Below are 26,565 nucleotides of genomic sequence, written 5' to 3' on the forward strand. Positions count from 1 at the left end.
CGCCGTCGGTTAGGTGACGCTCCTTTTAGGTACAGAACCCCAACGGCACCTCGGGGGAAAACAAGCCGGCTGGCGCATGCGCCGCGCCCGCCCCGCCCCGGCTCGCAGCCACATTCTTCGAAAACTGAGGCGCTAGCGCGGCAATTGCGCCTGCGGGGAGAGGGGGCGGAGGGGCGGGGCGTTGGGAGGGCGAAGGAGGAGGCGGGGCGAGGGAGGAGTCGCGCGTGCGCGGTGGTGTCGCTAGCAGGAAACTCGGCGCGCGGGGGCGGGACCGCGCGGGCCGGAGGCAGGGGGCGGGGCTCTCCCGGGCCGCCGCCGCCGCTGCCGCCGCCGCCGCCGCCGTTGCCGCTGCCACCGCCGCCGTCCCTGCCGCCGCGCATTGTGCAGCAGGCGGCCCCGCGCGGCAGGGCCCTGGACCCGCGCGGCTCCTGGGGATGGTGAGCAAGGCGCTCATGCGCCTCGTGTCTGCCGTCAACCGCAGGAGGATGAAGCTGCTGCTGGGTATCGCGCTGCTCGCCTACGTAGCCTGTGAGTTCGCGCCTGGGGCCGGCGGGGAGCCCCATTCATTCCTGGGCGCCGTGGCGGCGGGGCCGGGGCCGGCGGGCTGCGTGCGGCCCTGGGCGGCCCTGCTGCCCGGTCTCCCGTCCGGCATGGGGCGGGACCTGCGCTCCCGGCTTTCACCCCATTTCGGGGGCTGCGGACCGGTCTCCGCCTTTCTGCTCCTGCGGCAAAGCAGTTGGCCAACTTGGGCGCAGACCCTCGGGCGCTTAGGCCCCGCGCGGAGACTGGGCGGCCGGGCGGGTCCTTGCCCCGCGGCTCTGGGACAGCTGGGTCCCGCTCGCCGAGACGCCTCCGGCCTCGGCCGACCTCGCGCGCGCGGCCCCAGCCCGCTGCCTCGGTCCCCCCCGCCCCGACGCGTGGGACTGCTGTCCACGTCGCCCCGGCAGCCGGCGAGGGTCCAGCCGGCGATTCCCGAGCGTGCCGCGCGAGGACACCCTAGGGACAGCCGCGGCCGTGCCGCTGTGTTGGTTAAGTAGGATAAAAATACTGTTGCCGTTGGCAGAGCCCCCGCTTCGACTGTTTGCTCCGCAGGAAAATTACTCAGCATTTAACTGTTGGGGAGCCAAGTGTTGCTGGCCCCCGCTGGCCCGTGGCCTCACCCAGACGTCCGAGTGCGCGGGGTCCCCGGAACGCGGCGGGTCGGCCCAGTGGGAAGGCGCAGCGCCGGGAAACCCGGGGCGGCGTTTTGCTGTGTACGGTGTGTAAGGTTCTCGTGTCTGTCATGACTCCCAGCCTCTGCCTGAGACAAGGCAGGAGCGGCACTTCGCAGGCAGGTGGTAGACCCTTGTCTTCTTAGAGGCAGAAACGGTCCTTTGCTTGCTTGCTTTTTTTCTTTTTTTAAAGATCTATTCGATGGGAATATATTTTAATTGTTGCTATTAATACTTTGCTAACTACCACAGTTGGACTAGAAATAGCTCCCAGCGTGAGCTCCGTTTGAGTCCTAGCCACCAGATACACTCTTAAATGAAACAACCTGCTAACTGGTTGAGTTACGAAGATCTGATTCCAGAAGTGACAGGGGACTTGAGAAAGTGACTTCAGTTGAGCTCTAGGAAGACATGTGTTATTCAGACCCAGACTGTCCAGCACAGCCCAGCTGTTCCAGGAGGTGGAGCAGAGAAAGCTCCAGCTGGGCTCTTAGATCCTAGACAGTTTCAAGCCAGGGATGGGTGTTAGATGTGAGTAGTTTGAAAGGGAGAAAGCTACTCTTAAGTGCTTGTGGTCAATCTTGAGTAAGAAAGCTGAGACCCAGGGGAAAGATCACTTAAAATTGCATAATTATTGTTATGAAATAATAATACCTAAATTTGCTGAGTGTTTACATGTATGTGCAGGCATGAGTGGCACTGGCTTATTTACCTCAACAATCTTAGGAAATACTATGGTTATTCTTATTTTAGAGGTGAGGAAATAAAGAACAAGAAAAACTAGTAACATTTATGGATGATTACAGAGGTGACAAACGATAGAGAGCCAAGTTTTGAACCCAAAAAGGCCAGGGAGCTGGGGGAGGACCCAGTCTGCAGCAGGCTCAGTGTCGATTATAGAACTTCTAAAGTTGGACAGAGGTGTTTAGAATTAATAAAAGGGGATCTAGGGAACCATGGGAAGTTTTTCACCATCCAGTCCACCAGGAAATCCTGCCAAGTCCTTACCGTTTTCTGTGACAGTGCTTGGTGTCAGGGGACGCCTAGAAGTGCCATCTTGGCACCTAGAGCAGTGGTTCTCAAACTGGAGTGTGCATCAGAATTGCTCTGAGGGTTTTCAAATTAGATTTTTGCCTCCCACCTCAAGTTTTTGATTGAGCAGGTCTGGGATGTGTCTTTCTCATAGCTTCACCTGGGAAGCTGTTGCTGTGATCTGGGGACCACTGGCCTAGAAGGTAAAGTGGCCAAGAATTAGATAATCACACCAATGAGGGTTAATTTACAAACTGATATGAAGGAGAGGAATGCATGAGAGCTTATGACAGGGACTCCTGAGTTAGAGTGATCAGGGGCATTTATTTCCATGAGGAATTGAGGCTCTCGCTGAGAATTGAAGGATGTGGAGAATCAGGAGGTCTAGGAGGGAATGTGTTCTAGAAAGAACAGCATGTGCAGAGGTCCTGTGGTAGCCAGGAACAGGGAGTGCTATAGGAATGCAAAGAAGGGTAGTGTTCTTGGAGCATGAAAACAAGGTACAGCAATGAGGCTGGCCAGCAGACAGGGGCCAGAGTGGGCCAGCTTGGGAGAGGCCTTGGGCCAGCTTATAAAATGTGTGATTTTAGTTATTAGGGGCTCAAGAATAGGGTGAATCAGTGTTACTAATGAGCAGGGATGGTATATCTGAGACAGTGCAGGAAAAATGTTACTGGGCTTCTGATTGGTAGTGTCCTAGGACACTGAAAATGTGAGTCAACAGGGAGCCCATTGACAATCTTGCCCTCCCTGTTAGGAGTGAAATCTTTTTGAAATAACCGTCCACACTCCCACTTAACACACACCGTCACAGCTAGCCAGTCCTTGTTCTGGAAGTGCACTGCCTGTTCCTCTCTCAAGTTCTGCTAGGCTTTCTTATTCCACTTGGATCTTTCTCAAAGGTTTTTTTTGTTTGTTTTTTTTGTTTTGTTTTTTTTCCCTACTTGGACCAGAGTCTCCCTTGCTGCTCTCCGTGAACATTCTGGACCATGCCTAGGGGAGTGAGCCTGTGCCACCTTACACTGCACGTGCCTGTGTTTTCTGCTCAATAAAATTCCCAATCCTTGAGGACAGGGATTGTCTCTTAAGTGTTTCAGCCCTCGTAGCACTTGGATCAGTGCTGTTAGCTCTTTGGAAGATCTCAGAGGTCTGACTGAAAATCATGCCAGCCTACTAGGCAGAGGCTCCCCAGGCAGAGGCTAAACTGGAATTACCTTTAGTGTTTTTTAACATGCAAATAGTTTGAAAAGTCAATAGCCTCTGTGGGGTTTGTTAGGGAAAACAGAGTCCCTGCCTCTATTTTCCCCCACTCAGAAGCGAGCGCTTAACTCTGGTATTTCTTTGTGCCATAGAATGATATGCTTTCTGATTTGTCATTTGTAGGTATCACCTAGTGACTTTATTCTTTGGAAGATGATTGTTTATTCTCTTAAGCTGCGCTCCCCGCCCCCGCCATGTTCACCATCTCCCATGTAGATGTGGTGTAATTTTGAGATCAACATTTAGTATATATGTGTATGACTAAATGCTGTTCTGATTGCTAGTGAGCCATGCTGTGCGTGCTTTGTTTTCCCTGGAGCTAATCATTGACTTTTCTTTCCTTTCCCTTTCCTTTCTTTTTCTTTTTCTTTTTCTTTTCTTTTCTTTTCTTTTCTTTTCTTTTCTTTTCTTTTCTTTCCTCTTTCTTTCTTCCTTTCTTCCTTCCTTTCCTTTCCTTTCTTTCTTTCTTTCTTTCTTTCTTTCTTTCTTTCTTTCTTTCTTTCTTTTCTATGTACTATTTCTGATTCAACTCCAAACGCTTTCTCAGTTGTTTGCGTCTTTCCCCAAGATGTTCAGGAGCAGCAGGACCTCTTGACAGGAAACCTTCCTCAAGAAGGGCCCCCAGAGCCTTCGGACCTGCCCTGCCCATCACAGACGTCCTGTCCCCCGACTTCCCCTTGCTTATTTCACTTGAACACGCATTGGAGGAGAATCTCAAGACTGTCATAAGTGTCTTTCTTCACCTTTAATTGATAAATTGATAATGTAGAATTCTAGAACAAGTTTCCTTCAGAACTTTTCAGGAATGGTTCCATTACTTTCTGGCTTCTAGTGTTGACAAGTTGTTTCAGGTCTGTCCCTTTCCATGGGACTTGTGTTTTCCTTCTGGAAGATTGCAGGATCTTCTTATGGCCCATAATAGTCATCGTCAACCACACATTTCCAGCTTTCTAGAGCCCCACGGCCTCCGGCAGTCACCATGCCCAGCAGTGGAGGTGGAGTGGGGGGAATCCCTGCTTCACTTCTGGACCCAGTGAGTGGTCGTGAACATGTTGCCTACCCTCTGGTGTGATAACTGGCATCATTTAAGGTGATGGCACTCTGTGTGCAGCCCCTCCCATCTCCCACTCCCTTAGAGTGACATGAACTTGAAGAATGCATCTTTGTTTTTAAGTCTCGTCAGGTCTGGGGCTTCTCTTGCTGCCATTCAGCAGAGCCTGCCCTGACCGACCTGTCCCCTGTGGTCCCAGGGGCGCCTGGCCCGCCTTGCATGCCTCTGTGCACCGCGTGCTGGCAACCCAGAAACTCTTCCGTTTCAGTTCCGGGGATTTTCTTAAATGATTCTTTGGTTGTTTCCTGTCCTCCAATCTGTTTTCTCTCTCTGGAATATTATTATGCTGATGTAGCATTGCCAGTTTTAGTCCTTTTATTTCCTATTTTCCCCCCTTTTTAAACGTTTTGCTCTACTTTTTGGAAACTTTTGCTTTGTATTTTAATGCTTCTAGTGATTTTTTAAAAAATTTACTTTTGCTAACGTTTTTCATTTTTTTTTTTAAAGATTTTTTATTTATTTTTATTTATTTGACAGAGATAGAGACTGCCAGCGAGAGAGGGAACACAAGCAGGGGGAGTGGGAGAGGAAGAAACAGGCTCATAGCGGAGGAGCCTGATGTGGGGCTCAATCCCAGAACGCCGGGATCACGCCCTGAGCCGAAGGCAGACGCTTAAACACTGTGCCACCCAGGCGCCCCTAACGTTTTTCATTTTAAGAGTCTTTTTTTCTTCTGGATTTAAAAAAGAACTAAAAAAAAAAATGGTCTTCATTTCATGGTTATAGTCTCTTCTTGGAAGTTTTGTTTGCTCTTTCTCACTGAAGAGTCTGTTCCCTCCGGGTCCCTTCCCACTTTTCTTGTGCGAGGCTTCCCTTGGCTTTCTGGTGGCCCTAAGTTGTCTGCTCCTGTTTGGGAGGAGTACTGTAGGTCTGTCCTCTGGGCTCTGAGCTCTGGCGACAAGGCTCTGCCAGGCTTCTGCCAGACAGGGAGGTGCCTGTGTCTTGGGGGCCCAGGGGGGACAGGGCTTCGGGTCCCAGCAGTACTTTGATCATCATCCCAGGTGGACTTGGGCTCCCCAGTCCGAGACCCCCTTCCCAGGATAGGTCTGCCCATCTTCTGCCAGGGCAGGGAGTGGAGCTGCCACTCATCCTGTTGTTTAGACAGACTTGAGAGTCAGACCCTCCGTCTCAGTGGCTTTGTCACCCCATTTTGGGATGCATCAGGCATGACTATTCCTGACACCTGGGGTGTGGCCCGGCCTTCCCTGCTTCCTGCCTCATCCTCCTTTCAACTTCTAGCCTCGTTCTGTTCCCCTGTACCCATCTACCTAGGCTCAGATCTTAAGCAAGAATGAAAAATAAGTTTACTTGCTGATGTTGTAGTGAGTTTAGGAGCCATTATTTTCACCTTCAGCTCTTGAAATGTAGTGTTGTGATGTCCTGTAATATTCATTTGGTGTATCATGGATCTCGCGGTAATGACACTACATTTGTGGTACTTCCTGTCCTGTTGCTCTTACTCCACTGGAGAGGAAAGCCACTAAATGAAACGCTGAAAACCATATAGAAGCATGGTGTTTGCATTTATGGAAGAGACTTCAGCCTTGTCTGAGTTGGGCTTCCCTTAGAATACTTTTGCCCTTAAGCTAATCAGCCCCACGTGGCTAGGGGACTGTCCTCGTGAATTCCCTCAGTAAACATCCACTGGCCTGCTGCCAGGGAGACACAGGGAGTTAGCATCGTGATGCCAGCGGACTCCAGGGAGAAAAGGTAGGGGGAAAACAAGCAAACAGTCCAGGTACTCGTTCCAGATTCGCCTGAGCGCGAGCATCAGCTCTGGCTTGTTGCATGCAGGTTCTCAGGATGGTCCTGAAACCCACCAGGCAGAAGCCTGGGAATCTTCCTCCTGTCCCTCCTTGGGGGTTGGGGAGGGGCACTTTGAAATTGTTTGGCGCCCTCAACGTTTTATTGTAAGAATTTCCACACCTATTTTCTATTCTTTCTGTTGAAAGAATAATTCAGTCAACACCCAAATACTCCTCTGCCCAGATTTACCAGCTGTTCTTCGTTTCCACATTTGTTCTTTTTTTCTTAATGTATACATTTTTTGTTGAAATATTTGAAAGTTGCAGACATAATATTGCTTCACCTTTAAATACTTGAACGTAGACCTCCTAAGACTAAAAGCATCTTCTGTATAATCTCATACCCTAAAAATTAACGTAAACAGTATTGTCTAACATACAGTCCATGTTTGAATTTCCCCCAATTGTACCGTCCACGTCTTTGATAGCCTTTCCTGTTTTGTTTTGTTTTTAACTGTAGGATCAGTCAAGGTTTATATGCTGCATTTGGCTGTTAGGTCTCTAATTTTTTTTTGATTTTTCATAACACTTACCTTTTAAAAAAAGCCCAGGCCAGTTGTCCTGTAAAACGTCTTGCATTCTGTGTTTATCCGATTGTTTCCTTACAATTAAATTCAGCTGGACATTTTTTATAATAGGGTTTGTTGATTTGCATTCCGTCAGGGTTGTCGCACCCTTCATCATACGTTGGACGCCTGGAAGGGCTGGCCGTCACCGCATTTCATTGTAAAGGTGCCCTTTCCCTGTACACAGTCCCGGTTATTGGGGACTCTGAGTATCTTCTTGTCCAGCCAGTGCATTCAGTGTCCATGGGCAGTCCTCGCCTGGATCACTTTTTACGTTGGGAAATCCAAAGTGGTGATTTTCTGATTCTATAAGCCCTTCTGTGTTTATAAACACGTGTTCTTCTGGAAAGAACTTGCCTCCCTCGTTCATCTCTCGCTTTCGATGGTAGTTTCCTGTGCCTACTGTAAGAAATTGCCGCAAACTAGGTGACTTTCACATAGGAGTGTATTATCTCACAGTTTGGAGGCCAGAGGCCTGAAATCAAGGTGCTTGCAAGGCCGCTGGCCCTCAGAAGGTCCTTCGAGCCTCCAGATATTTGGGCCTGTGGGTGCATCCTGCCATCTGTCTCTGTGGGTGGTCACATTGCCTTCTGTCTGTCACATCTCTGTGTCCCTTATCCGGACACTTGACACTGGATTTAGGGCCCAACTGGATAATCTAGGGTGAACTTTTTGTCTCAGGATCCTTAATTATATCTTTTAAGGACTCCTTTCCAAGGGAGATCCCATTCAAAGTTCCAGGGATTAGGATGTGGACATATTTTGGGGGAGGCGTCACCAATCAATTCACCTCTCTCCCCCGTTTTAAAAAAATCTTTGTGGACTCATAGATTCTTTGAGTCTTTGGGCACTTCCTTGCTCTCCAGATTTCCAGGCTCATCTTGCTCTTTCCCTGCGCCAGTTCTGGAATTAGCTATTTCTTGAAGGAGTCCTGCTTCCTTTCACTGGGGAACATTGTTAAGGAATCAGAGCCTGCGCCCTGGCCGTGTGCACTGCCATCGAGGTGTCCTTGCTCCCTTCTCTTTCAGGGGACACAGCCAGGAAACGTACACACTTTTTCCAATAATGAGTTTATGCCCATACTACCGGTTTAAATCTTAACAGGTTTCTGCCTTACCTTCCCCCGTTCCATATTGCTGTGTCCTTTCTCCCCCACTGTAAAAATCTCATTTCTGATATCGATAAAAAGTCATTGGCTCTCTACCACTGTACAGACAGAACGGTTTCAGAATTACTATGTCAGTACCATACCAACAACAAACTTAACCAAATTCAGGATTTCTTTGTACTTTTTGTCCTCCCAATATGTCCCACTGAGGATGTGCAGTTGGAGTATTGTGTTAAAAAGCTACTTGTGATGATTTTTTTAAATACCTGATACAAGTCAGGTTCATTTCTTGGTTTGTGTTCCGTTTTCTTCTTCTTTTTTTTTTTTTTTAAGATTTTATTTATTTATTCAACAGAGATAGAGACAGCCAGCGAGAGAGGGAACACAAACAGGGGGAGTGGGAGAGGAAGAAGCAGGCTCATAGTGGAGGAGCCTGATGTGGAGCTCTATCCCAGAACACTGGGATCACACCCTGAGCCGAAGGCAGACGCTTAACCGCTGTGCCACCCAGGCGCCCCCGTTTTCTTCTTTCTGATAAAGTATTTTAACCATATACATGGTTCAAAAGTCAAAGTACCTAAAAAATTAGCTGCCTCTTGGGGACATCTCATGCCTTCTGCACCCTTTCAGTGTGTTTTATCCATCTTGCTGCAAATGTTGGCACGTGTCTGTGTGGACGTGTGCCCTTACGGTGGGTGTTTACCCAGCAGGTAGCATCCTTGCAGACTCTTTGCCTCCCTTTCCTGGAGAGCGAGTGCTCGGTGTGGATGCACACTGATGCCCCCGCACTGTTGCGCGGCTGCCTGATACTCCGTGCACACGCACCTGTCTCCTATGGAAGGCGTTACAGTGATGTCAGATGTGCTGCGGTCGCAAAGACTGCTGCAGCGCAGAAACTCGTGCACACGCCCCCACCAGGGCCGCGAGCAGCTGGTTCTCTCAGCCTCCCCAGCAGAGGCTATGGGCAAATGTTTGCATTTTCAACAGTCTGAAAAATGGCATCTCCTCGTTTTAATTCACGTTTCTCTTATTGGGAGTGTTATGAAGCATCTGAGAACTGTTTATGGGTTTGCTCATTTTTCTATTGAGTTGTTGGTTCTTTTTTCCACTCATTTTTTTTTAAGTAGTCTCCACACCCAACATGGGGCTTGAACTCACAACGCCGAGGTCCAGAGTCACATCCTCCTCCCACTGAGCCAGCCAGGCACCCCCTCTTTTCCACTGACTTTTAAGAACTCTTTATAAATGTGTTAACTGTTCTCTGTGAAGTAAATGGTGATTATTTTCTCATGCCTGGTGTGGTGTGGAGAAAAATATATTTGGTCTTTGTCACCTGTTGGCACAAAGGTCCTAAACCTCTTGGGATTTCCTGAGTGATAGGAGTGTCTTTTGTTGCTCATGAGAGCACCTCTTTGGTCACACTTGAGTTGATGCCAATGAAGTGATGTAGGTTGGGCTCCTAGGTAGCCAGGATGGGGCCGGTCACGAGAAGGACCAGCCCTGTGCACAGAGGGTTGGCACTTCAGCCCCACCCGCCCACCTCCAGGAAGAGAATGGGGTGTGGAACTTGAGCTCTTGAAGTTGAACAGTGGGATTTGTAGCGCTCCCCAGTTGTTGACCTCAAGGGGGCATTGGGAGGGCAGTATCCCAGAGAGGACATGGAAGCTCTAGTCCGCTCCCCATACCTTGCCCTGGGCATCTCTTCCACTTGGCTGCTTCTGGGCTGTATCCTTTATAATGAACCAGTACATGTAAGTAAACTGTTTGCCTGAGTTCCAGGAGCCATTCTAGCAAATTATCAAACCCAACAACGGGGGGGGGGGGGGTGTGTCATGAGAACGCCCAGTTTGTAGCTACTTCATCAGAAGTATAGGGACTTGTGATTGGTGTCCGAAGTGGGGGCAGCCTTGTGGGACTGAGCCCTTAACTTGGGTCTGTCCTAACTCTAGGTTGTTAGTGTGGGACTTGAATTGAATTGTTGGACACCCACACAGTGAGTGTCCAGAGAGTTGGAGAATTGGTTGTTAGTGTGGAAAAAACCAACACATTTGGTGTTAGAGGTGTTCTGAGGGCAGAAACAGATTTTAGGACCTAGGAATCTTTATTTTCAACCGTTTTCCTATTTCCCCACGTCGTTCTTAAGAAACTGGCCAAGGTATTTGACGAGAGCATTGAGACTAGGGACTGGGAAGGAATAGGGGTGCCCTCAAGGCCGGGGTTGGTACTTCAGAGGATGGAGAGGATTTGGACAGGAGGGTTGAAGGCAGAGGTGGCAGCATGACCACGGGCACGGAGGTGATGGTGCAAGGAGCGGGTCCTTCTGGTCCGGAACGGCAGCATTTGAAGTCTGCCCCCACATAAACTTCATTCAGTGAGCTGAGTAAACATTCGATCCAAATTCATGCAGCATGAGAAGGTAGAGATTTCGATGAACATATTTCACGATATGCAAGCATTAGGGCAGGGCCAGATAGAATTAGCTTTACATTTGAGGGCGGCCAACCTAGCCTGGCTGTTGCATTCTGCTGCAGGCATCCCCCTACCTTGTGTAGATGTGCTGGCAGGTTTTAGGCCTGGTGTGTGGTACTGCTGTGTAGGCCAGGATATTGAGAGCCTGGTTGTTGTGATGTCAAAGAGCGTTCATGAGTAGATGTTTAACAGGCAGGACTGGTTGCCAGATTCTCCATATGCGTTGAATCCATATTAATGCCTACTCCTCCCCTTTTTTTCTTGCTTTATATTCTACAAATGTTTGGGTTTTAGGAGCTCCTGCAGGGTACGTGTGGGAGGAATGATTCAGGGTTGGCCCTTTTTGGAGAAGGGCAATTTCATCTGCCTTCATTCGGCTCATTCTGTGGCTTGGGGACAGTTATCTAACCCTGCTGTTTCATTTTCATGCACTTACAGCATGGAGCGACTGTGTTCTCTTATACCTTGCAGGTGATAATACTTTTTTAGAAAACACTATGAGGGGCACCTGGGTGGCACAGCGGTTGAGCGTCTGCCTTCGGCTCAGGGCGTGATCCCGGCGTTATGGGATCGAGCCCCACATCGGGCTCCTCTGCTATGAGCCTGCTTCTTCCTCTCCTACTCCCCCTGCTTGTGTTCCCTCTCTCGCTGGCTGTCTCTATCTCTGTCAAATAAATAAATAAAATCTTAAAAAAAAAAAAAAAAAGAAAACACTATGAGGAATTGACAGAATTTCTTTAAACAGATGATAGCTTCATTTGCGAGCCACCTGGGAAAAAGAATATTTCCAGGTATAGGTGTGAGAAAGTGATGTGTGGGGAGGGCCTGTCCTCATGTAGGAAGGTCAGTGACAACAGGCAAACAGGTGTTCCCCGGAGGGTAGGCCAAGGTGTTCTTTCTCTCCATTTCATACAGAAGGGCAAGGAGTGAATTTCAAGTTAATCCATGAGTTTCTTTGAGTTTTTGGTTAAGCTTTCTATTTTTCTAACCAAAATAAGTAAGTGCCATAAAGCAGCAGCAACAACCACTTGAACTCCCCTTATCATAGTCTTTTTCAGAAAGAGTCTGAACATCTTGGAAAATGAAAACAATTTTGATAGGGTGGTGAGACCTTGAAATTTTATTCTTAGTATCTTTGAACATTTTTATACTCTTTCTGAAAAACAAGCAAGCTGTTTCTAAGTTAGAATTCAGTTGACATATGTAATGTAAGTGAGCTGAGTTTCGTTTATTTATTTATCTATTTTTAAAGATTTATTTTTTTCATTTAGAGAGAGAGTACACGCAGGGCGGGAGGAGCAGAGGGAGAGGGAGAGAGAGAATCCCAAGTAGACTCCCTACTTAGTGGGGAGCTTAACACAGACTCGATCCCACCACCCTGAGATCATGACCTGAGCCAAAACCAAGAGCCGGACACTTAACTGACTGAGCCACCCAGGTACCCCTGTTTGTTTATTTTTAAAAATGTGAGTGACAGCTGTGTTATACCAGCAACAGAAAATTGAAGGGGTAGGATGGCTCCGTTGGAATGAAGTGAAAGAATCACATTAATCTGACGCTGTCAGGGGCCAATGACAGTCCTTGTGGAAATGGTTACTAGTGAATGATAAGGGACCAGAAATGGTGGTTCTCCTTGAAACTCGCATGTAGCCGAATCAGGATCTTAGTTCTGTTCTTCCTCTTAGTTTTTTTCTTAAATTTATTTTTATAAAATTTTATCCTGTTTCCTTGCTATCCTTACTCCCAGTGCATCTTAATTATTTAAAAGACCAAATTTCTGTCCTAGGCTCTCAAAGTGATGAAAGCCCGCCCCCCACTTCCACCACTGCTGCAGGTGCAGAAATGCAGTGTGAGGCGTGACCTATTTTGATAATGCTACTGTTTTGCAGTGAAGCATGGGAGAGGATAATCTCCCCATTTTATAGATGGGGAAACTGAGGCAGAGGGTGATTATGTGACCTGTGCCAGTTCTTAGTCTGGTACTCCATGGTGGTGTAGAGGGACCTGAAGGAACCCCAAGGCTGCATCTACCCCATTTCTTAGCTTCATTATAGACTTTAAGTGACACTTGTCCTGGAAGAATGTTTCATTTTGAAGCAGCCCTGTTGGGGTGCCTACAAGGTGGACGGGGCAGGAGGCATTTTAGAGGATCCTTGGGCATTGCCCTTGTCTTGTTGGTTGGTGATTGACTGGCTTCTGGACCTCTTGTTTGGCCCTGCAATAGGAGTCCACCCACTTCTTTATGATTCTAACCTGGTTGATGAGCCTGGTGGGCCCAGGTGACTGCTGGATAGCTGGTCTGCAGTGGAGCCCCCACAGCCCCCATGCCCCAGCTTGGGTGGTTGGAAGGCCTGTCCCTCTGTTCCAGCAGCAGTGTCCTGTCCAGGCTGGGGTGCTGAGTTTGCAAGGCATGCAACCCTTCTGCGCCAGAGTAGCAAGTCTTGTACCTGCACCTGCCTGGCTCACCGGCCTGATCTCCCACCATGGAGCACCTGGGACCTTCTTGGGGCCTTTAAGGCACCTGCCCCGTCATGCTCCAAACACTCCCTCCCCCCACCCCACCTGCCTGCCACCCACTCTTACCCTTCCCCTTTCCACATGCTTACCTCCCCCTTCTCACACACCCAACCCACCTAGTCCCTGGTAGTACACTCCCCCCACTGTCCACTCACTTCCCCCTTCCTCTCTCCTCTCCCCCTCAATCTCACCCCTTCCTCTACAGAACGCCTTACTCTGTACCTGTCCCCTTCTCCCCTCCCCTGCTGTCCTCCCCACTCCCCCACCTAGGCCATACTACTTCCATCTCTTTCCCTCCCTGTTCTCACCCCCTCTAAACACCCCTTCCACATTAGCCCGCATCTGGCTTCTCCCATGTGCCCCTTTCCTCATGTTCTCCTGAACTGTGCCATCCCTGACAAAGGCTTGGGCAGAAGGCTGGCATTTTCCAGGCCTGTTAGGGTGACATACAGACACAGCCGTTTCATGTGATTCTGACCCTGTGGATGGCCACCCCACCAGTGGGAAATCTGTGCACTGGTCCCAGGGGCGGGGCATACCTGGGTGCCATCTAAATGACACCAGTGGGTGGTTTGAGATGTCCCTCCTCAATCCCTCCCGCACCTTCTTTCCCTCTCCACCTCTTCAAATACGAAATGAAAAGGCCGACTTAAAAGCATTGTCAAGGTTTTTACAGTTCCCATTTAAAACTAAATAATTTGTAAATAGGGAAATAGTGTACTCAATGTGGAAAAACTAGAGAGTGAAGTACAAAGATAAAATCTCAATCCTCACAATTTTAGCATTTTAAAATATCTTTCCCTACAGAAATAGTGATATCTCTTCATTTTAAATGAGGTCTTTCTTTTTGACCCTCAATAAAGTTTTATAATTTCTTTCATGTAGGTTTTGTATATATATATATTTAAATTTTATTTATTTATTTGACAGAGAGGCAGTGAGAGAGGGAACACAAGTAGGGGGAGTGGGAGAGGGAGAAGCAGGCTTCCCGCTGAGCAGGGCGCCCGATGTGGGACTCTATCCCAGGACCCTGGGATCATGACCTGAGCCGAAGGCAGATGCTTAACGACTGGGCCACCCAGGCACCCCGGTTTTGTATATTTCTTGTGAAGTTTATCAAGTTTCTCTATAGCATTCTAAGTAAAGATCCAATAGCAAATATATTATTAATAAAGCAACTTTTAACATCAGGCTGCAAAATTACTCCCTAAAGCTGTATTCCATTTTGTAAAAATATTTCTTCTTTATGCTTTACACTAATTCTTATATATACACATATTACCTTCTCTTTCTGTCTTGTTCTTAATCATAGTGTTCTACTTTCTAAAAAATGTTACTACACCTCTAGGTGTTACCTGGTATCTTCGCATTCTGGGTTTGGTCACATGATGGCTCCTTTCTCCGTTTGGAAGTTGTGATGAGGAGTGTGAATTTTCCTTTTCTTCCTGCCTACTTAAAAATTTTTTGGGGGGAGGTGTTCTTTGCCTTCAGTATTCTAAAAATAGATTCAACAGCGTTTGTTATCAGACTTGATAGGTGGTGTTCATGGGAAGCTGGTTGGAAAGGAAGTGCTTGTACAGAGAGCTGTGGCTTTGTCCGTTTTCAGCAGATTCATCACCCACTTGGCAGCAAGTGTTTCTTGAGTGGCCTGCTCTGTGCTGGGATGTGCAAATGCACGCTTTCTCCTGACTTCTGTTTCCATCGGTGGGTCAGAAGGGAAGAGCCCTGGTCAATTTCAGAGGTCTGTGATTGTGACTTAGCTCCACGGGCTGTCACAGGGACAGTGCAGGCAGGTGGTGCTTTCATCTCTCCTGCCCCCAGCCCCAGGCTGGGCTGGGAAGGATTCACCCTTTGTTGCTCTCCTTTTTCTTCAGTGAATCTTTTTCTTCTTTTTGTCAGAAAACTAAGGCAATGCCTTTATTTGGTAGCCTCAGGGGACGTCTATTTCGGGTTCTATTGTTGGAGAGAAAATATTGCCACACTTCCGTAGGTTGAGGCTACATCTGTTTAAGTGGGAAAAAGCAAAAGAAATAATGTGGCCACTTTGTATCATGCTAGACATCTATTGGTATCCTGAAGCTACAGGAGGGGAGAAGGGAGAGTCTACTTCTTGTCACTTATATCTGTCTCTAGTGTGATTTGAAGAATCAAAGTGCATGTTTGCTTTCTGGGGTGGTCTGGCATTTTTCTATCTTCTTTGTACCTGTTTCTCTAAGCAGCTTTCGAATGTTTAATTAAATAGTACTATGGGACATCTGGGTGGCTCAGTCAGTTAAGCATCTGCCTTCAGCTCAGGTCGTGATCCCAGGGTCCTGGGATGAAGCCGCATGTTAGGCTCCCTGCTCAGTGGGGAGTCAGCTTCTCCCTCTCCCTCTGCAGCTCCCCCTGCTTGTGCTCTCTCTGTCAAATAAAGAAATAAAATCTTAAAAAAAAATAATAGTACTGTGCACTAGAACCTTGAGAATATGTGTGAGTGGAACATGTTTACAAATTTATTGGTGTCCTGTTGTGAAGAGGCGGAAGTCATTTTCTTAGGTGAAGTTTGGGGACAGAACGCATCTTAATTCCAGCTGCAAGAAATAGACACATAGTCGTTATAACATATGGTAAATATCGTCGTAGCTTTCTGTTGATAGATTGTTGCCTCTGAGTATTGACTTCAAGAACCTGGAGGAAACTAAGATATTTTATGGTGGTTAAGAGTTTGTTACAGTTTGGATGCAAAGTAGGGCGCAAAGGGCATTGGTCTCTTATATGTCTCCTGGGGCTTAGTTTTAATTCACAGTTTTAACATTCTAACAATATGGAAACATTTGGAAGATCTCTTTCCTTTTTCCACCTTCCAGCTAACCCTGTTTCCCTTCCTGTCAGTTACTGGTTGACATTTTAGTATGTATGTATGAATCATCTAGATAGTTTCCTCTGCATTATGTGTTCATAAAATATATTTAGGTACTTCTAAGATGTAAATGATTTTATACCTTGGATTTTTCTGTGGTTTGCTTTTGTACTTAACATATGGAGAAAATCTTTCAATGCAGAGATCTCATTTGTCTAAATGGTTGCCTAGAGCTCAGTGGTAGATGTGTATCATGAGTTGTCCTCACTTAAAGGAAGGCGTTGCGTGGCTGAGGCTTTCAATGGGACAGTTCTTTCCCTTCAAACTTGTTCTTATAGCTTTCTTGAATAAAAGTGACACCTGTTAAGTATCAATATTTAGAATTTTAAACCTTTACCTTAAAGACTGTCTTGGGTTTTCAAGGTCAGTGTGTGGAATTTCTGTTGTAATTTTCATTCTGCTAGTGTTTATGTTGCAGAGTAGTACATAGGATGGATAGAACAGGGGACCTTGACTTTGACCTCAGCAATCTTGGTGGGGAGATAGAGACAGAAGCAGGTATAAGGCTCTGCAGTGGTGTGAAAGAAGGGTCAGAGAGGGCATCTGAAGGATGGTAAGGCACCGCAGAGCTTGGAAAGACAATAGAACAGAGTCACCCAACCCAGAGAGGTGGAGGGGTAGGGAGGGCCTCTGTGAAAAGGGGAAGAATGGGGGCCATGATTTGAAGTCAGAGAAAGTGCAGTGCACTCCAACATTGGGGTTCAGTGTTGTGGTGGAGGGGGGAGCATGAGGGGACAGTGACTCCTGGGAGGTGAGGCTGGGGGGGCTGCAGATGGGTCCTTTGGACATCTTACTGAGGAGAATGGGCAGGGGGAGCCCTGGGATTGGCCTCTTTGGAGAGGGCACTCCTTCTGGGCCTCGAGCATGAGGGAGCCAAGGGAGGGAGCATTGGACACCCTTTGGGGAGAAAGTCAGTTGCCACGGTTATGCCAGGGCTTTGCTGTGCAGACTGACTTGGACACCCAGTTTCTGTCCCTGAGTGTGCCAGGTTGAGCTCATGGGGACCCAGTCCTAAGCAATCTTTGTCTCAGTGGCACCTTGCTTTCTATTAGAGATGAGACCATCTATGTTAAGGCTCTGATTATTTCATAATTGGGAAGCACAAATATGATGTAAGAATCCCCCATACATTCAGTGGGGTAGGAAGTCTGGGGAGGGTTGAGTGTGTTCAGAACTGCACTGGCCTGCTGGTGACAGGTGATGGAGGAGTGCGGGCCAGGGTGCTGGGGATGAGGGCGTCCTGTGTGGTTGGCATTAGGGTGGGGGGGGGCATGCCCCATGGAACCCTTCAGATGGAGGCAGTGAAAAGAAATTCTGGAACATATATATGCAGTTTTTACCTCCGCCTTTACAGTGTGCATATACATATAAATATGAGGTGCTGGGGTTCATGCTCAGGACTTTAGATAATTGGAGTGGGCAGTCAAAATTATTTGGAGAACTTGGAAATCTTGAGCAGGAAAATGACAAAGGCAGCAGCTTTCAGGACAGGACACCTGGTAAGGAGGGAGAAGTGCCACGCAGAGATGGATTAAGTGGGAGGACTGCAGTGGAGGGCTTCTGGTCTTGGTCGTGCAGTGATCAAAGCCCATGCCAGAGGCTGGCACAGGGTTGGAATGGGGCATGAACTGAAGGGACGTGTCACGTCAGGGTTGGCCAGTGGCCTGGGAAGGAAGGGAAGGCAGTGCAGAGGAAGAAGGGGCATCTAGAAATGCGCTACGATGGGAGGGAGTGTCCGCAGTGGGCTTATTTGGACATTGTTCAACTCTGTTGTCCTCTTAACAAAACTGTGTTAGGAGGATATGAGTGGGGGAGAACAACAGAGATAGGCAGTTTACCGCAGGGAATCTCAGATTCTGGGTGAATCGGCATCACCTGGAGCTCTCATTAAAACCCAAGGACTGTGTCCCACCCTGGAGCTTCTGATGCAGGAAACCACAGTGGGCCCTAGAATCTGCGTTTCCGACAAGTCCCACGTGACGCTCCTGCCACTGCTCGGGGGACACACGTTGTGTAGCTCTGTTCTAAGCAACCATTTGTCCTGTACACCTATGGAGGGTCCCTGTGGAAGAGAGTTTCTCTTATCCAGGCTTTTAAAACGGAATGGTAGAGTTCTTTGATACGATAGTTGTCCTCACTTAAAGGAAGGCTTTGCATGGCTGAGGCTTTCAATGGGACAGTTCTTTCCCTTCAAACTTGTTCTTACAGCTTTCATGAATAAAAATGACACCTGTTAAGTGTAAATATTTAGAATTTTTAATAGGATTCTGGATTTTTCTCACTTACCAGTTTGGGGGATTTTAATAGGTCACCGTGTGCTTTTGCAAACCGTGATGCTGCCCACCTGGAATGGATAGAAGCAGCTCAGCGTCCTCTCTGGACCTAAAAAATGGATCTCAGACTTCCTTCCTGTGAGTTGTAGAAATTAAAATAATACAGAACTATATAAAAAGGTCTTACCCCATGTCTCTCAGACCTCTGTGAAGACACTTGCATGTAGTTTTAAACATGGATATAGTTTTAAAAAGCAAAAAGTTGATTTTACTAAGTTTCTGTTTTCACTTGGTATCGACATTTTTACATGTAATAAAGACTCTTCAGAGGACCATATGTCCTCTGCAAAGCCCATGGTTTCTTGCCTTTTTAACCACTTTGTAAAAAAAAAAAGGAACATCTTGGGGCAAATTTTTTTCCCATGGGAATGTCAGTACAATTTTATTAGATAAGCCTATGAGACTGTATGAGTCACTTAAAATGTTTTATAGCTGAAGTTTGGGACCTGCCAGCTGGGACTGCAGGGAGCACAGGGCAGGGCCTAGAAGGTGCTGCTGTTCTGCCTCCTTCTGGTACTTGCCTGCTTGCACAGCCTGGCCTGGGCGAGGCCCCAGAGCGGGGCGAGTGTCACGGGGAGGTCGCAGAGGCAGGTGCCAGCCGTGAGGCTTGTGAAGCTCGCCAGTTACTGGAGTCTGCTCGGCCACCCCAAGTAGCCTTTTTGTCTGGGACAGTGTTCATCCTGTCTAACTGCTCAGGACAGTCAGAGGCCTCACTGGCTGGCTGCGTGGGGTTCAGGGTTTTGGGCTAGGCTCCTTCAGGGTAGGCAGGAGACAAAGATCCCCATTCAGTGACTGCTACGCTTTGAGGTGTGATGCTGCCTGACCCTGAACCCCTAATTCTTTTAGTGGGAACTGGAGGCGGTGAATCTCCCCCCTTCTGCACATCTCCCTCTCTTCGAAGAATTGATAGCAGAAGAGTATCTCTTAATTTGAACCTTCTCTATTTTAACAACTCTTTTAAAGCTTTTCTTATTGCACGAGTAGTGTATTAAAAAAAAAAAAAAAGAGTAGGGGCGCCTGGGTGGCACAGTCCCGGTAAGCATCCAACTCTTGGTTTTGGCTCAGGTTGTGATCTCAGGGTCGTGGGATCAAGCCCTGCGTCAGGCTCGGGATTCTCTCCCCCTCTCCCTGTGCCCCTCCTGCTCATGCTCTTGACCACTGTCTCTGTCTCTCTTTCAAATAAATCAGTACATCTTTTTAAAAAGTGATATATTCTTACCTTCTTTGAAAAGCATGTCAGTTGTGCTACTTCCGAATTTACCCGAGGGGACTCAGGTATTTGCCGTGTTCTGGTTCGAGGATTGTTGAGGTTCCTTGGTGGTGAGCAAGGGGTGCCTCTTTCCTTGGCACGTTTGAAGTTCTGTTCGGGTGGAGGCAGGCAGCCTGGGTGGTTGGGGAGGGAGGGTTTCCCCAGGTGCAGCCTCAATCCAGGCTTTTTTTTTTTTTTTTTTTAAGATTTTATTTATTTATTCAACAGAGATAGAGACAGCCAGCGAGAGAGGGAACACAAGCAGGGGGAGTGGGAGAGGAAGAAGCAGGCTCATAGCAGAGGAGCCTGATGTGGGGCTCGATCCCATAAAGTCGGGATCACGCCCTGAGCCCAAGGCAGATGTTTAACTGCTGTGCCACCCAGGCGCCCCGATCCAGGCTTTTTACCAAGGTGGTGAGTCTGCAAAGGTGTACCTTGGGCGTGGGGAAAGGTGCAGGTGCACTTGGTGGGGAACGCATCAGGTGGGAGGGATGAAGCCCTGTATCTTGGGTTGACTTAAGGCCGCCTCAGTGCTAGATTGAAGGGCTGGGGACATGCTGTTTTGATTCTGCTTATGTTTTTGCTGCTTGACGAACTACTTCAAAACTCAGGAGTATAAAATAGCAACCATTTTATTGTGCCTACGGGCTCATTGGGTCAGGAATTTGAAACGAGGACAGCTCTCCTCTGCTACATGATGTCTGGGACTTGAGTTGGGATGGCTCAAACAGCGGAGGCTGGGGAATGTACTTCCTGGGGGCTTCTTCGCTGGCACATCTGGCCCCTGTGGACAGGCTCAGTGGGGACTGGCTCTTAGCACCCACACAGCACCTGCTGGGACCCGTCTAGCGGTGGGGTGGGCAGACTTTGTCCACAGAGACCCAGTGGCCCCAGAGACAACATGCCAGCGAACTCGAGGGAAGAGCATGCTGTTTATGACCAGCTCCCGCAGCCACATCAGGTCACTTCCGGCGTCCCCCATAGTGGAAATGGTCCCACGTCCTCCCGACTCAAGGGGAGGGTGCACAGACCCCACCTCCCGACAGGAGGCGTGTCAGAGAATTTTTGGGCTGGTGTTATGGTGCCACCAGGAAGGCGCTGTGTGAAAAACACAATGACACCATACAGCTCTGCAGTGAGCACTTGGCACAAAGTGAGTCATAGCTTAGACGAGGCGTTCTGTTGTAGTTAACACGCTCAGAAAACCTGGGGAGGAACAGTAAACAGAGTCACAGCGGAGCGCGCGCAGCAGGGTGGATGGGCTCTAGTGTTGCTGCGACTGCCTCACCACTGATACTCATTTGCAGGGAGCCCGAGGTGCCCAGTGTTTGTACAGGCTGCTGATTTGCATGCTTCTCTCAGAGTGTTCTTGGCCTGAGCAGACGGGGATTGGAATTGCTGCGCAGTCTCTCGAGACACGGAACCTCCTCAGCACGTACAGCAGCTTTGCTGTTCCCCGAAGGATTTGATGACCTCGGTGTTACTCAGTTTTAGCTGGCGCACCTGCCGCACACAGGGCTCAGAGGCCAGGGGATTAGCTTAGAGGACAAGTTTAGAAAAAAACAAAACCAAGATGCCTTTTTTCACTGGAGATGGTGGTGACTCTGGGGCCCTGGATGAAGTCTCCCACTTGGAAGCGTTGGCAGAGTGTGCATGGTGACTGGCCGTGTGACCTTGCGCAAGTCCCATGAGGCTCCTCTTGGTGCTGGCCGTCGGCTGTGAAGCGGAGGTGACAGCGTGACCTCGTGACTAGAAACAGTGAGCAGGAAAGGCTGGTGTGGGGTAGCTGGCGGCAGTGACATCATTGCGTGCTGCTCGCATGCCTTGGCCTTGTCGTGAGACTCCCCAGGGCTGTGGCCGTCGCCGGGCTGGATGCACAGTCAGGGCCACGTTCTGTTGAACCTTTGACATGCTGGCCTCAAGCGGGTGCCATGCCTGCACCTCCAGCTGGCGCTGGCCTTCCCGGCTCTGGGCCTCGGTTTCTACTTGCCTGGTAGACGGCTTTAGCCTGGATCACTACAGAATGCTTCCAGCGGGAGTGTATGCTAATCCCCTACCAATATCCCCTCCCCGCGCCGCCATCCTCCACCTCTGGTGTTCTTGTCTCCTGATTACACCCATTCACCCTCCCACCCTGATACACCCACCCATCCTCTTCTGTCCTCGGCATTCTCAACCCATCTGTCCCTCACACTCCTGCTTCCTGTTCAGCCGGAACACAGCTGCCCTGCAGCACACTCAGAGCCATTGCTGGTTGCCCACCCACCAGAGCCCCGCTATCTTGGAATGCTAGGAGGAGGAAGCAGGGTGCTCAGATTTGGTTCATCAGCAGAATGTCCATGGTTGGGAGGCGGGGGAGGCGGGGCAGGGGCAGAGCTTGCTAAGAAAACCACCTTGGCCCATCTGAGCCTACACCTTCATCTTTCCCTTCCAGGGTACTTCTGCTAGCATTGCCCTCCCCACCCTTCTCCTCCAAGGACATCTTCTTCACAGGCCAGTAGACGTCCCCGCCGTGTGCCGCCCGCACCCCCATCTCCACAGGTCACGGACCTGTTGCCTCCTCTCTGCTCCCCAGGACTGGGTCACCTACAGCCTTTACTTCTCTGATGTGTGTTATGTAGAGGTGGCTTTGGCGCTTCTCCCTGTGACGACAGGACCTCCTACACTGGAGTGACACCTAGTCCTTCTGCAATCTCTTAGAGCAGGGATGGATGAGCAACTGTGGCCCATGAGACAAATCCAGCCCACCCTTGAGCTAAGGAAGTTTTTTTTTTTTTTTTTTTTTAAAGATTTTATTTATTTATTTATTTGACAGAGAGAGAGACAGCCAGCGAGAGAGGGAACACAAGCAGGGGGAGCGGGAGAGGAAGAAGCAGGCTCCCAGCAGAGCAGGGATTCCGATGCGGGGCTCGATCCCAGAACACCGGGATCACGCCCTGAGCCGAAGGCAGACGCTTAACGACTGCGCCCCCTAGGCGCCCCGAGCTAAGGAAGTTTTAACAATTTTTACATGGTTGAAACAAAGTCAAAAAAGGAATGTATTTCATAACACACGAAATTCAAATTTCTGTATCCTTGAATGAAGTTGTGCGGGGCAGGTCATGCTTTTACGAATTACCTATGACTGTGTCACACTTCAGTGGCGACGTGGAGTCGTGGCTTCAGAGATCAAATGGCCCACAAAGCCTAACATATTTACTCTCTGCCCCTTTACAGAAAAAATTTGCTGACTCGTGCCTTAGAGCAGTGATTCCCAGGTGTTTGGGAGAGCTTTTCATTCATGCATTCGTTCTTCCAACAAATATTGAGTGAGCACTGAATATTTTGTGGAAGTATCTCAACATCATCGAGAACAGCAGTGAACGAAATAGTCTTTGCTGTCTTGAGGCTTCCATTTTCATGGCTGGAAACATAAGCCCAGAGGCTTATAGATAGAAACGTGGGTATATTATCTGGCGGTAAGTGCTGTGAAGAAAAAGAAAGCAGGTTGAGTGTGGGTAGGGAGGAAAGAGGGGAGTGGGCGGCACTGTTAGGGATAGATTGGTCAGGAAGACCTCACTGAGTTGATAACTGGATGAACTGAGGAAGGCAGATGAAGAAGCATCTGGGAGAAGAGTACAGAGTACAAGGACCCGGCGGCAAGTTGGAGAAATTACCAGGGACCAGAGTGGCTGGAGCCTGGACTGTCGGAGCAGATAGTTGGGCAGCCTTTGAGGTGTGCTGTGGCAGGCCACCAGATCCCTTGGGATGCAGGCTTTCCACCTTCTCTCTCCAGGGGACTCTGCCCCCTGGGGCACTTGAGAAAATGCAACGCCTAGGCTCCTCTGCAGAGATCCTGATTCACAGGGTCTGAAGACAATGTAGGGCCTCCCAGGCTCTGGGAAGCCCAGATTTTATCCCTTGAGGCTGGAGAAGGCAGACCCTGCCTCCCCTCTCCCCCTAGACCTCCTGCCAGTTCCTAGTCACTGTTAGGTCCTGGAGAAACTTTTCAGTCTAAAGGGCACCATGGATTAGGAGCCTTTGCTGCAAGACCTCATCAAGGGCCTCACTCCTAGCAGGGACTCAATACCCAGAAGTTTGCGTTTTTAAAAAGAGACTTGCATTTATGCCAGTGACCAGCCCCTCCTACTGGAGTTTGTGGGCATGCCGTTTCTCCCACTGCCCTGTCTTTGAAGGACTGTTTATGATCTGGGTCAGTTCCCCACTGTCTTGTGGGTGGCTGGCGAGCCCCACCTTTTCCTGCATGAGCGGGGTCAAGCTGTTTCCCCTTGTGGTTCCAGGTGGACCCCTGGTGCGTCTTGTCAGCCTCGCCCTGCCTCCTCCTCTGGCCCACCTCTCTTGGGGTCCTCCCTTACCATCATGTGTATGTTGCCTACCATACAGGTGAGGTTGTGCATAGGGTCTTAGTGCTCTGCTCATCTGTAGGCACCAGTTTTGTTGGACCGATGGCTGGTGGATGAGCAAAGAAAGGATTCTAGCAAATACTGAAGACAGAATGCAAATCTTGCATGGGTTCTCCATGCGGTTATTCTGTCTAATGTCACCAAGCCGAGTTGGTGAGCCCCTAGCATGCTGGTTTGTAGGACGTCTGGTTGTCTGTGCTTGCTGCAGGCATGCTGGGTATAATTGTGTGCAGTATAGGTGTGTGCCCATTAGCCGAGCTGGAGAGTGGTTCTCTAACTCACACTCCTTCCTCTGACTTAGGATAAAAAGTACATGTGCTTTCTAGGTGAAAATGGTGACCAGGATGCCCAACAAAAACATGCTAAAGCATAGTGCAGCCGTTTAAAATGTACAGGTGTGAGAGGGAGCTGGTTTTGTTTGATCCAGGATCATAACTACTTAAAATAGGGTAATAGGATTCCTGGTGAAGAATCCGCAGCGTCTGTGAGGCCTGGTATTCGAGGACTCAGAATCTATCCCCATTCTAAAACATTCTGAAACCAGCGCACCTCTGAAATTTCAAGCTTTTCTGGGGGATTTTTTGAGAGCTTTGTATGCATGGTTTTGCATGGACTTTCAAGGATTTTCCCCCTAGACTTCCTGAGATTCATTCAGGAATCTGGTGGAGACCCACAGGTTTCAGATTGAGAAATTATGTTCTAAAAGGATTTGTCTCTAGTGCTATCTGACTAATATCTAAAGAACCATGTTAGACTAATAGGGACTACGAAAGCATTGAGCATTTTAATTTTTTCTCTGTTGGAAAAGGACACTCATTTTTTTTTTTTTAAGATTTTATTTATTTATGTGACAGATACCAGCGAGAGAGAGAACACAGCAGGGGAGTGGGAAAGGGAGAAGCAGGCTCCCAGCGGAGGAGCCCGATGTGGGACTCTATCCCGGAACGCCGGGATCACGCCCTGAGCCGAAGGCAGACGCTTAACGACTGCGCTACCCAGGCGCCCCAAGGACACTCATTTTTAATCATACTCTTAAAAAAAAAAATCACTCAATTTTTTTGCCCTCGATGAAAATTTCTATGTGAAAGATTTTCTTGAACGGGATTTTCCTGCATAGCATGAAGTCTGGATACAGACAGAGAATTGGGAAACCAGTGTGCCTCAGTTTGGGTACAAAGTATTTTTAAAATAAAAATCAGAATAAATTAAAATATCTTGAAAGCTATGTAATGGAATTTGATTTTAAGCCCTTTGTCAATGATGGTGAATGATTATCTTTTTAAAATACTTTTCTTAATACCGAGTCCTTGTATGTAATTGACTTAATTTAGTTCCATTTAGTTCAGGTATCTGTGGAGTCAGCTCTTAGTAATTCCCAGTGATCCCTTTGCGTCACTGTAAGGTGGGTCAGATTCACTTAAGCAGGTTGCAGAATTCTAAAAGCAACATTAATTTTTAATACTGTTTAACTTTTAAACTCCGTGCCCTCCAAGGTTCCAGGCCAATCTACACAGAATACCGAGAGCAAGGCTTCGTAATTATTGGGAATTGCCTGTGTTTTCCTCCTTGGAATGAGTCCGCAGTAATACAGGAACTTTTCCTGCCTGCTGTTTGTCTTTGGTCTGTGCTGGGTGCTGAGTCCTTTTTGTTCTCTAACACAAAGCATGCGGAGCTTTTGAGAGTTTAGAAGGAGGCCAGAAACACTTGACATAAAAACATCTTAAAGATTAATTGGTAATAACACCTCTGAAGAAAAAAAGTACAAAGCACGGGATAAATGTAATAAAGTGAAAACATTCTTTGACCTCCTCCATTCCTCTAATTTTGGTGGTTGGCCTGCTTGTGTTTGGTGTTGCAAATGTGAATCAGAAACCCCTCCCCTCAGGGAGACCCACCTGTAAACTGCCAATTAAAAAAAAGTATGTTGTGGGTGCTGTGACAACTCAGAGGGCTCCTGATGTCCCCTGGAGCAGGCAGGGAGTTTGGCGAGGTTTTCCCAAGAGTGTCATGCTCAGGTGAGGTGTGTACGCTTCTGGCCAAGGAAAGCACTGTATTTGGAGCTGCTTTAGGGAGGGTGGAGGCTGCAAGTGGGCAGGGAATGTTGGGGGGGGAAGCCTTACATGGAGGACTGATTGGTGAGGAGGAGAGATGGGGTTCATGAAGCTCTCTGGTGGTGAACTGGGAAGAGCAGGATGAGTTTCCAAGTGCAGGGAGCCAATCGAAGATGTCTTAGCCAAAGAATAGGTTTGGGCGTTAGCCATGTATGGTCGTTATTACCTCCTTATAAAGGGTTGCAAAGATGTGGCCATGGGCATCATTCCCTGGGGCGGATCCCAAGGCCCTCACCTGCTTCCCAGGGGAGGGATGCTTGCACAGGACCAGTAGGAAAGAGGAGAGCCCCCAGAGCCCTGATGTCGTACTTCAAGGAGGGAGAAGACATCCAGGAAGGGCAGGTAGCCTTACGTGCTCTCAGATGGTCTAAGGGATGATAGAAGGATTGAGAAACATCTCTGAGACAGACCATTTATTTATTTATTTATTTAAAAAGAGTTTTTATTTATTTGACAGAGATAGAGACAGCCAGTGAGAGAGGAAACACAAG

The 26,565-nt window shown here is 48.4% G+C and overlaps 1 protein-coding gene across 4 annotated transcripts in view; it reads left to right on the top strand.

Moving 5' to 3' along the window:
- Nucleotides 1-317: 317 nt before the first annotated feature.
- Nucleotides 318-26,565, top strand: part of UXS1 (UDP-glucuronate decarboxylase 1) — a 97,240-nt gene continuing 70,992 nt past the window's right edge. The window contains exon 1 of one of the 4 annotated variants that reach the window (XM_026515820.4): nucleotides 318-528. In XM_026515820.4, the coding sequence (XP_026371605.1) occupies nucleotides 435-528 (94 nt within the window). In that variant the 5' untranslated portion in view covers nucleotides 318-434. Of the gene's footprint in view, nucleotides 529-1,082; nucleotides 1,259-26,565 lie in introns of those variants that run through there. The other 3 variants (XM_026515811.4, XM_044379065.3, XM_057309235.1) reach the window with 3 other exon arrangements.

Source organism: Ursus arctos, unplaced genomic scaffold, assembly GCF_023065955.2.
Source record: "Ursus arctos isolate Adak ecotype North America unplaced genomic scaffold, UrsArc2.0 scaffold_8, whole genome shotgun sequence".
Lineage (NCBI taxonomy): Eukaryota > Metazoa > Chordata > Mammalia > Carnivora > Ursidae > Ursus > Ursus arctos.